The sequence below is a fragment of the Capsella rubella genome, unplaced genomic scaffold, assembly GCF_000375325.1.
Source record: "Capsella rubella cultivar Monte Gargano unplaced genomic scaffold, Caprub1_0 scaffold_2, whole genome shotgun sequence".
Lineage (NCBI taxonomy): Eukaryota > Viridiplantae > Streptophyta > Magnoliopsida > Brassicales > Brassicaceae > Capsella > Capsella rubella.
Window position 1 is genome coordinate 10,179,806 of NW_006238922.1, and position 11,892 is coordinate 10,191,697.

General features: G+C 35.2%; 2 protein-coding genes across 3 annotated transcripts; both read left to right on the forward strand.

The window, feature by feature from the left end:
- Window positions 1-8,404: 8,404 nt before the first annotated feature.
- On the forward strand, window positions 8,405-10,502 carry LOC17895036. 2 transcript variants are annotated; one of them, XM_023787590.1, is made up of 7 exons: window positions 8,405-8,570; window positions 8,900-9,173; window positions 9,280-9,335; window positions 9,448-9,526; window positions 9,624-9,762; window positions 9,894-10,007; window positions 10,096-10,502. In XM_023787590.1, the coding sequence occupies exons 2-7, from the start codon at window positions 9,019-9,021 to the stop codon at window positions 10,285-10,287; spliced, it is 735 nt and encodes a 244-aa protein (XP_023643358.1). In that variant the 5' UTR covers window positions 8,405-8,570; window positions 8,900-9,018; the 3' UTR covers window positions 10,288-10,502. The 2 variants fall into 2 exon arrangements, with proteins under 2 accessions (XP_023643358.1, XP_006302749.1); XM_006302687.2 differs by having other exon boundaries at window positions 8,906-9,173.
- An 835-nt stretch (window positions 10,503-11,337) lies between these two features.
- Window positions 11,338-11,814, forward strand: LOC17896010 (RING finger protein 44). Its single transcript, XM_006301823.1, has one exon. The coding sequence runs from the start codon at window positions 11,338-11,340 to the stop codon at window positions 11,812-11,814; it is 477 nt and encodes a 158-aa protein (XP_006301885.1).
- The last annotated feature ends 78 nt before the right edge of the window (window positions 11,815-11,892 follow it).

The following is an 11,892-nucleotide window of genomic DNA, read 5'->3' on the forward strand; positions in this document are numbered from 1 at the left end:
ATTCACCAACATTATCTAGACATATAGTCTTTAATCACTTTGACTGGTGATGGCCTTATAATGAGTTTCCCTTGTGAACATGCTACACACGTGAGATTCTATGGGATAACTCTTATTTCTTTCGGTGTGTGCCCTTATATATTCATGATTATTTTTCGCATCATACTCGACCCGGATGGCCAAGCCGGTCGTGACATAAAGTGAATCTCTCGGTAAACCCTTTGTTTACCGTGGCATTAGAATATATCTTACTGGCCTTAGCACAGTAAATGCCTGATGATATAGCGGGTATAGTCTATAGGACTTTCTTATGGCCTTGGGCAATTTCATAAATCATAAGGAACTCTCTTGTTTCCTTTGCCCTTGGTTTCAATATGAAAACCATTCATTATAATATCTTTGAGAGATAATAGGCTCCTCTTTGAGCTGGGTGAATATAACGCATTAGAAATCTCTAAAAGCGTACCCATGGGCAATAATATATGGCCGTAGCCTTCAATTAAATTAGCCATACCCGCTATGGTACTTATTGGCATTTTTAAGTGTAAGATCGTGTGGCTTGCCCTATTATCCACCACAAACTATATCTTAAACACTTTTATAAAATTATTCCATAGAGATAGATCCATAGTAATTATTGAGAATACATCCAAATTATTATAGAGAATTATAAAGCTTAACAAAGCTTGATGTCGAAACACTTGGTTTATTAAAGGCAATCGGAAGTCTCCATGAGATCATCCTTGGTATGATCGAAATCATCCTTATTATCATAATGCACCAAATGAGCTTCCGGATTCTTCCCTTTTACACTCTCTTGATAGAGGTCAATAAAATACTTGGGAGTCCGATAATTCTTAGCCCAATGGTTCCCCATCCCACATCTATGGCAAACTGATTTTCCGGTCGGGTTTTGCGGTTTGAAAGATGTACCACGGCTACGGCCTTTTCTGCCGTGATACCCGCGACCTCGACCTTGTCCACGACCGGAGGAGTGACTACGGTCACGTCCTTGCCATTTACCACGTCCATGGCCGGATGTATTATTATTTCTTTGGACGTGGTGAGCCTCTTTGGCTTCTTTCTTATCCGATGCAACAACATTGGTTTCAGGGAGTGGGGCTGTCCCGGGAGGTCTCATCTCGCTATTTCTCATTAGCAATTCATTGTTTTGCTCGGTGAGCAATAAACATGAGATCAGACTTGCATATGTCTCAAAGCCCTTTTCACGATATTGTTGTTATAACAATACGTTACTTGTGTGGAAGGTGGAGAAGGTTTTCTCAAATATATCCTTCTCACTTATCTCTTCTCCACACAGTTTCAAGATATAAACTATCTTAAACATGGCTGAGTTATATCTGTCCACGGATTTAAAATCCTGGATCTTGAGATTTATCCAATCATACATGGCCTTTGGTAGTGACACCGTACGTTGGTGATCATAACGATTTTTGAGTTCGTTCCAAAGGTCCAAGGGATTCTCAATATAGACAAGTACTAATCCTTGAGACTCTCCACAAGGTGATGGCGAATATTTGCCTTATTCATATCGGGCTCGTCATTGCCATCAACAATATATTCAACGAGCCCCTTTGATGTTAGGATGATCTTAACATCCAACGCATATTTCAAATAATTATCTCCCAAGAGATTAAGGGCGTTAAAATCCAAGTTATTGAGTTTTGATATCTCAAAAGAAGGACAAATGCTCATGTTTAGGTTTCATTATAAACCTTTTTATTACCGTTGCCCGTTCCAACCGTCCGGTAGAGAGGTAGCCCGCGCATCAGTTCGGACGAGTATAAACTCGCCGAGCCGCGTCCCCTTTTCTCCGAACGATCATCCCGGACAAGGTCCATGCACTGTCTTATTATTCTCATATCTCATGGTCTTATAGTCTTATACATGCCAAACGAGATTCTCATAATCTCATAATCTCATTATCTCATGGTCTTATAGTCTCATACATGCCGAACGAAATTCTTATTCATCATATATTCATGCGATTTTAAACAAGCATCCTAGCATGCAATTTCTATAAGATCAAACACCCATCATGCAATTTCAAGCATATATTTCATGATCTTAATACTTTAGAATATATCATGCAGTTCTAGGTGCTCAAGCATTCATGCGATTTTAATCAAGCATCCTAGCATGCGATATCTATAAGATCAAACATCCATCATCCATCATGCAATTTCAAGCATATAATTTTCATGATCTTAATACTTTAGAATTTATCATGCAGTTCTAGGTGCTCAAGCATTGATCGATTTTATAAAGAGAAAATCTAAGGTGATCATGCATTCATATTCGATTTCATAAAGAGAAAATCTAAGGTGATCATGCATACATATTTGATTTCATGTTAATCAAGTATTAGGATTTCATAATTCATATTAATATTAGCAAACATCAATCCATATGAAAAAACAAGTTTACAATCGATTTTAGGTTGCATGAAAAGTAGTCCAAAGAACAATCTCATATTTTATAAACGCATGAAAAGTGGTCCAAACAACAATTCATGTTTTTTAGGGTTTCATATTTGCATGTGAAAAGTACTTTAAACAACAATTTCATATTTCTAGGGTTTTACAAATTCATATGAAAAGCACTTTAATCAACAATCACATGTTCAAAATCATGGTTTTAGGTTTTATAAAACATGAATCAATTGTTTTAGGGTTCATGGTGTTTACCTCTTTATCACCAATTGGATTCTGAATGGTTTGGACCGGGAGCTAAAGACCTCGGTTTCTCAAGCTTCTGAAAAGATCCGCGATGAACAGTAACCGCCGATGAACAGTGACGGCGGTGAACAGTGTTGACGATGAACAGTAACGGATGAACAGTAGCCGCCGAGATTTTTAAGTTTAGGGTTTAGAAGTGATTTTAGCTTTTAGGGTTTTTAGAGAATCGTGCTGATAACGTGTTATAGACTAGAGAGAATAGAGAGGGAACTGGGATTCTTTATTCATTAGGTTAAAGTCATATATATAGGTTTATACAAAGGAGGTTACAAGTAAATCCTAATACAAGTTACACCTCCATAACATTGGGCCGGACCGGGCTTTACATGAGTCGGGCTTTACTGGGCTTGTTATGACAATCCACTATGATTCATAACAAAAAAAAAAATGAATTCTCGTACGTTTTTGTTTATTTACTAATGAAACCGGATCTTATTTACGATCGACTGCGTGGGTGATGCTGGTGAACAAAATAATTTTTGAAATCCGAGTTTTTGTCATACACTAATAATTCTGCCACGCCAAAAAAATAAAATCATGATGTTATATATGTGAGTTTATGATATAAAGTCATGGATTCAGAGATATTGCAGCAATTATTGTTTTGTTTTTTCTTGGTCAAGAGTCTCAAGACATTATCACTTATTGTATCACTTTAAACTTAATACAGTAATACTAATTATAGTATTCCTGATATCTAACCGTAGAATTAAAATGGTATACACACACAAATTTAGTTCTTTTAAAAATCGACTACAACGTCGCAATCTCATCTACTTTGACCGCAATAATCGATTGAAAAGAAAAAAAGAGTAGGGTGTTTATTTTAAGCACAGTGAGCTGTCCTAAACCTACAAAGTCAAATGCCTCAAAAGAAAACATTGGCCAATGTGTCACTGTTACATCATATGAGATTTACTAATAACACAACTCATCGTCGTCATTACCAAGAAAAAACTCCCCTAAACACAAATTATTAGCACGTCAAAACTCATAACTAGTCAACATTACTAGTAGTAACGTATTCATTAAAACAACACAAAAATACAAAAAAAGTGAAGATAGTATTATAGTAATGGAAAAGAGAAGAGAGTGCTTTCAAAGACGCTTCCCTCGAATAAACACAAAGAGGTGACAGCCGTTATTAATACCGCCTGTCGTACTTTGTTTTCTCTACAGACCACACACACACACTCTCTTTGCTTACGACTTCCGAGACAAAGAGATAGAGAGAGAGAGACTGCAAAAAAAAAAAAAAAAAAGAATTCTTGTAAAGCTTTTGCCTTTTAGAGGAAAGAACAGTGCCAGATCTTAGAAGGATCCGAAGACCCATAAGGAGCAAAAAAGCAACAAAATAACTTTTAACAAGTCAAAAAAAAAGACAAAGAAAAATCTTATTATTACCCACAAGACAACAAACTTTGCATTCCAAATAAAACTCACTTCTCTCTTCTTCTTCTTCTTCTACTTCTCCTTCTTCTCTCTTGTTTTTTTTCGCTTTGACTTCTTTTCACTGTCCCTTTGTCTTCATGTTCGTCAGTTTCTTGTTACTCCGGAACAAGGCTTTTGTGAGATGACGACTCACGTGTTTGTACCAAGAGAGAGACATGGAAATAACAGAACAAGATGGGACAAGAACTTCTTGAACATGTGTTCCTTCTTTTTCTTCTTTCTCTTCTTTGTCAGTTTTCAGATAGGTTTGTCTTCGTCAGCTTCTTCTTCTTCTGTTGGTTTTTCTCGTCGTCACTTCGTCGTGTCTCCGTCGCCACCGTCGAGAAAGGCTCTGAGCTACAGTACTACTACTACTACTACGGCGACGTTTCGTGGGCCATTGAGAAGAGTAGATGACATTTATGGAGACGACAAGAGAGTAGTTCACACGGGTCCCAATCCTCTCCACAACTAACTTTTTACGCGTTGCTATTATTATCACTTACCCTCCCTTCACCCACCACCTACGAGGGCTACGAAGTAAAACGCAAACGTGGAACGCCAATCGCGATCCGAAGGTACTGGCGTTTATGTAAAATCGTGTTTGTTATAGATTTTGTAAGTTTGGAGATCCTATTTTTTTGTTTTTTTTTTAATTCATGGAGCATAGAGAAACGATTATATTTAGCTTTTAGGGTAGGGATTGTGTTCGGCTATATTCAACTCTTTTAATGTTAGTATTGAGAATTTATAACTAAAGGAGATTAAATTATCTTGATACTTTATATAACTAAAGAGGAAAATTCTAAACTGGTTACAAGTGTTGCAACGGTTACAATGTTGTTTGTGGTTTATTCGGTGTGTTATAACTAAAGAGAAATCAATAACTTAGAAATATTGAGTTGTCTTTTATTTGGTGTGTTATGTTTCAAGAATTGTGAGATGGTTTGGATATTTAGTGGTTGAAATTTGAGAAGGCTAGTGCAAAACATTCACACATCTCATTTGGTGTGTGATGTTTTAAGAAAGGAGATGGTATGGTGTTACTGTCTGTCTTGGTGGTTGTAACTTGAGAAGACTAGAACAGAAGAAGCTTTGCTGTGTACTGTTTAAAGAAATGAGTAATATGGTTTTAGTAATTGGAATTTGAGAAAGTGTGTGCAGAAGAAGCTCTGAATCATATTTAGCTTCCTTGTTCAGCATCTACCCTCATAAATAAATCCATAACTTTTCTCTTTGCTCTCAACATATACCTACCCCTACTAATTGAGTAAGTGGGAATAGTTCTCTCTCATATTACTATTACCATTACCATCTTTTTATATAACCTATTTAATTATTTTGAGTACCCTAAAAGTTTGAGATTTACTTCAACTGCTCAGTGGCAAACAAACAAAAAAGGTTAAACTAACTGTTCAACACTATCCATTGAGTATGGACACATCTGCAAAGCGTACAAAACAGCACCCATCTCAAAATATTTTATCACTCGAATTTCAAAATTGCGTAAAAGCATTCACAACCGTGGTTTCGTGGGGATTACATCTTCCGACAGAAGTGGCATTTAGGTTTAGGTTTCGGCATAACAAAGCTTGCACTATTAGTTTCAAAGTAAAGGGATTCCTTCGATACCCGATCAACCAAGGTCTTTTACCAGCTTTTTGCATTATATCCATCACAGTCGTTTTTTTAAGAGAAACAATGTATTAGTTACCTAAGAGTTAAAAGGTACTTTACATTAGTGTTATAGCTTTTAACAAACAAACAAATAAATAAGGGTAAAAAGATGCTAGTATAAATGGATTGAAATCTTTTAAGACATACTAAAATTTAACAGTAATAATTACATATTAAAAATCATTTTACTGCCATTACATATTAAAAATCATTTTACTGCCATATCAGGAAAAAGAGAGGTGAAAACCACTTCCAAAAATGGTCTAGCCTTCTAGGGCTGTGAGAAGTGAATGGAAAAAAAAAGTTTGCAACAAAATCGAAGTATGAAATATTCATATCATCCATATTTTATATAAACAAGATATGTTTCAACTAAACTAAGTAAAACATTTTTTTTTGTCGTAATCGTTCATTTTATCTTAGCATATATACGTGTTTAACATTGAAACTAGTTAATGAATGAAAGAAATAACGAGATTGAGTGACCGAGGTTGATATTATTTGTTTGCTATAAAGGACACATGCATATATTATATATGTATGTGGAGAAGAGAAATGTTCAGGCCAGGGCTGTGGTCTGGTGTCTGTGACACTGTCCATCTTCTTTATTGCTCCCATCTGCCTCTCTTCTTTACCTTTTTCCTATTTCTACATAATCCTCACTTTTCTAGCTACATCTTCTTAACTATACGCAGTCACGTCAATAAATGTCTACAAGCTTGAACGTTCGGTATGGCGTTTTTCATTTTTTTTTGTTTTTTTTTTTGCAAATCCGTTACAAGTAAAAATATCTAGGCCAATGAGACAATATGACCAAGTAAATTTTATGTGCAGTGTGTTGCAGACGATGAATTCAAACATAATGCCATAGCGGCTTTACGTCCTTGGTCATAGAACCGATGCCACACGGGTTTTCATGTCTTGTTGCTTGTTACTACGGCGTGTGTTTTTGTTAAACATGAATTAGTAACGTTTTATGTATATGAAATGCATGCAATTGCTAAGATTCCGAGTTGTATTGTATTTTATTATTATTATTATTATTTTTTTTTTTTTGTAAACCCTCCGAGTTGTATTGTATATAAATCAAATAGACTAGAGAACCAATTCGAATATTGTGTCGTGGTAAAGACAAAATCGACATACAAAAAATAAAAAATAAAGATGAAAACATAGTATAAACTTGAATTTTGAGACCGCGTTTGATTTTCAACCATTGGGAATTGTGTAATTAGATTTAAATATTAGTGCATCACTACTTCTTTTACTAGTATAACACATTGATATGTATTACGACGACACATAACGGTCTTAATTATGATGGACCTTCTTTTAGCACTCCCAAAGATTCTCTAGCTATATAAGTATCGGTCGAAAATATTCATTAATGCACTATTTGTTTTGACCTAAAAGTTTAAATTCATTTCATAAGAATGTGTGTTCTTTAGTATTAATTTCGGCACTCACTAGTTATTGTCTTCTTTGGGCATAGGATAGGATAGCATTTAGCCTTGTTTTTATATAGAAACTAGTTAATGTTAATAAAACGGTGTTTGATCATTTAATGACTTCGCAATAACTTGTATTTATAACCAAAAATTGATAACTTGTGCATTTTCTTATGTAGTTGTGAAAAATAAAATAAAAAACAAATCTTAGGTACTTCTGTTTTCTCTCATGCATTTATTTGTTTTATGTATACACCTATTCTTGTTTGTTGTTTTTCTCACAATAATATGTAATTAAATTAGTTTCTTAAAGAAGTTTTTTTTTTCAAATATTATGGTTACTTAATTAATTATCAAAATTCCTGGTAATTCAATTTTTGTTTGTTTAGTATTGATTAGTTTTTCATTTTTCGTAAGGAAGTGATGTATGTAATATATGGAGTATTTCTGTATAATAATACAAATGACTTATGAGTTATCTTTTCCCAAAAAAAAAAAGACATGAGTTATGACCAAGAAATACGAACATAAATATATATCAAGACATTAATGACTTATGCTAGTATTGTTGATATGTCGCCATTTATATTTAAATCCAAGAATATTTATTATGGCTCTTATTATATACGTTCAATTTAAATGATAGGTGACCTAAATCATAAGGATTTGCACCACCACTTTTCTTTCCATGATCATTTATTTCAATTTAGAATACTGGTTATATATATCTTTCTTTTTTTTTTGTTTTCAAATACATACTAGAGTAAGACTAGCAAAGTTCTATATCATATTAAAAATATGTTTGACATAAACTAGCAATTTAAAATATTGAATAATAAACAAATACATTTCGACCATACATTAATAAATATTGGAGAACTAAACAAGACTAAGCCCGTTAAGGTAGCAACATCTGGCTCAATCCCGTAAGGTAGCAATATTGGGCTCAATCCATATATGGCCCATATGCTTAAGAGTAAAAGAAACAGAACCGGATTAAACCGGGGATTCGGTACGAGAAACAGCCGACTTGTAGTTTTGTTTTGTAGAAAGAATATGCCATAAGAGTCAAAACAAGAAGATTCGTGACTCATCTCTGTCGCTATTTCCTTTTCTTCTTCTTCTACTTCTCCTTTTTTTTTTTCCAAAACTCTTTTACATATTTGTTACTTCCATTATTATCTTTTATAAATCTTCATCGCTTTAAGGTTCAACTTCGATCTCTCTGTGTAGTTACCATCACAACATCATAAAGGTTCGTTTCTTTACTTCAAGCTATAAATTTCCTCTCACTGAGCTAAATCTGTTCTGAATTATATGATTCAATCGTATCTTTTGCTTAACATTGAATTTGAATTTATTGTTGCATGCCTGCGAGATCAATTTTTGGATATGAAACTCTGGGTTTGTTTGTTTTCACAGTGAAGCAAATCTATTTTTTAGTTTAACAGGATCTTCAAACGACTCGTGCCTATTTTTTTTTCAATCTGGCAAAAAAACTTAATTTTAAGATTTTTATTGGTTAAATTTTTTTAATGTTTGTTTCAATGTCTCTTATGTTCATATTGAAATAATTTTCAATAGTTGTAGAGTAGCAGCAGCTGAAGAAAGCAGAACCAAGCCAGGCTAGACCAGCAAGTAATTTGCTGGCTAGCTAAAGGTTTTGTCTGGGTGGGTCTTTGATATTGAATCCTTTCTTCCCTATGAGCCCTCAGAGCGTATCGAAGACGAGTAAAGCCCTTGAGGGTATCCATGGGGTTCGTGTTGTGTCTCATTCTCCTTTTGGATTTGAGAGTATCGACCAAGTGTCTGGCTTTGAGTCCGCTGATGCTGGAACTAAGCAGAGGCTATTCATTGAGTAAGTTTAAATGGTCCTTGATGCAATTATATTGTTCAGAGTTGTTGTTCATTGTATCTTGAAGTTTGGTGTTTGATTCAGTGCTCTTCTTTTTATCTTTCTGTAGACGTGTCTGGCAACAAAGACCTCCATGCTTAAGACCTATCCATTGTTGCATCCACGGTAAGTCTGACATATGCTACTTAGTTCTTTCCATCTTTGTTTTCGTCTATCTCTTTGCATCTCTGTGTGTTGTATCTCAATTGTTTTGGTATTCATTACGATATCTTGACAGGTGATCGGAGTATCTTAGAAACAGCTGCTAATGTGATCACATCCATCCCTTTCATTTTCCTCGGTATGCAGGCACCGAGGTAATCATCCCTTTTTGTCTATCTGATTTTATATATACAGTTTATGTTCTTTCAAACGATGATTGAATTTTGAACGCATATGCTCTCTCGACTATAGGAAAAACCTGAACATGAAGGTGTATGCAAACTCCTTAATTGGTGTTGGAATCGCATCGAGTTTGTATCATTCTTCAAGAGGGAAATTGAGGAAGTATCTTAGATGGGCCGATTACACAATGATAGCTACAGCAACAGTAGTAAGTCTTTAACTTTTTCCCATCCCAAAATTGCTCCCCATTGAAGATAACTAAAGCTTGCAACTTTTATTAGTACCTCAAAATCTTGAGGATGTTCTGTTTTACTTACTATCCGTTATATACTTTGATAGTGTCTAACGAGGGCTCTTAGAGAAGAGAACCAAAAGTTCTTGATGGCTGCATCAGCTTTAGCTCTACCGTTCCAGCCTCTCGTGGTATCAGCTGTTCACACTGGAATGATGGAGGTGCTAAGAAATCTCAACTTTTCACTCACATGTAACTAAAATCTCAGTTGATGCAAAATCTAACCAAATCTCTCAACTTTTGACACAGGTAGCATTTGCCAAACGAGCCTTAAAGGATCCAGATTTAAAAATGGCTCATGATGTACACAAGATGTCTTCGTTGTTGGGTGGAGCATTGTTCATAGCTGATGATCTTTTCCCTGAAACACCATTCATTCACGCTGGTTGGCATCTCGCTGCAGCCATTGGTGTTGGAACTTGCAATAAGCTTCTTCAGTAGTCCATAGTAGCATATATATTATTGAGTGACTGTGGAACTGCTACATTCTTGGTTTAGAGAGACCACTAGCACGTGTGGTTTCACTAAGCTCTTAAATCAGCCGACGTAACTAGTAATTATTGGAATACACATATTAGTTTATTTTCATCTTCTAAATTACTCAACCAAAATTATTTGTAAAGTTTTTATTTTTCATCGAGTTGATTTTATGCATATTGATGGCTTACAAGTAGCAACAAGCCTCGTGATATCTGAAGGGGCAGCGTACAACGATACTTGCAACTCTGATGTTGTGGTATATTGTGGGGAAGGAGATTACTTGAAGAAGAAGAGCTTGAAACCAGCAGAAGACCAGAAGATGACAAAGGGTAATCATGATGTATAGAAAAAGAAGTGAAAAAGAAGGGCAGATCATGATGTATGTCGGATCTGAAACATGGTTCAATAGTTTTCATATTCATAAACGCCTAACTGTCTAGCTCTCAGTCTCTGTGGACCGCACTCACTCGTTTGATTAAAAGAAACAGAACATAAGCCTACATGACAAAATGAGTTTTGTTAACCCGTTTCAACCCAGAGAGACAAGGGAAATCAAATGAAGAACAATCTCTCTCAAATCTCAATCTCAATCTCAATCTCAATCTCAATCTCAGTCTCAATCTCAAACAAACTAGAAAAGAAGAAACTCTGTTTTTATACTTGTGCATCATGTAACGTTTGTCCAAATAAGGAATATTGGTAAGCTTAAAAAGTAATATTACAAAAAGAAAAACAAAACATAATGAGCATGAATCTTTTTATTAATATATTAACAGAAGGAACAATAAAACTTCCATCTGCACAAAAAAAAATAAAAGGAAATTCCTACCAAAAAAAATAAAAATAAAAGGAAATATAACATTTCCCCTCTATATTAGATTTTCTAAAACGCGTTTTCGTTTCGATATATATATATTGGACACACTTTCATCGTTTTTTTCTTATCAAATCCTTCTTATTTCCTTGAGGTCTATCACTTTTTATTGTTGTATTCTCCACTAATCCCAAAGAATGAGTGGGAAAGTATATGTGAGCATCGGTCCAGTAGTTATGCACAAATCCACATCTAACACTGTGGAAATCAGAGTAACCCGTAAAAACGTGGTCGGATCAACCACTCCTCCTCCTCCGTTCCCAACACCTCACCTCCTTTTGAACAAAATACTTAGCTTTGATGAATACAACATGTATCCTCTTCTTTATCCAGCCCTCCCAGATCCTTACTTATGCAATATTCTCTCCTACATTATCGCTTCCGAGGCCAAGCGAGTTCCAGGACCATTGTATATCTCCCTTAACGTCACATTATCTCCACCAATATTCGAGTTACCAGAGATGGAAACATGCCCTATTTGCTTGGAAGAGGGACGAGACTTAATCTTCACGCAAAAATGTGGCCATGTGTTTCATGATTATTGTATCAACGAGTGGTTACTTTCGAGTAAGTATTGCCCTCTCTGCCGTGCTGATCTTTTGAAAGACGAGTGACGACGAGTGAGCCATGAAGAAACTGTAGGGTTGATGAAAAAAAAAAAAGAGAGAACTATAGTTTTTTTTGGTTTTGTA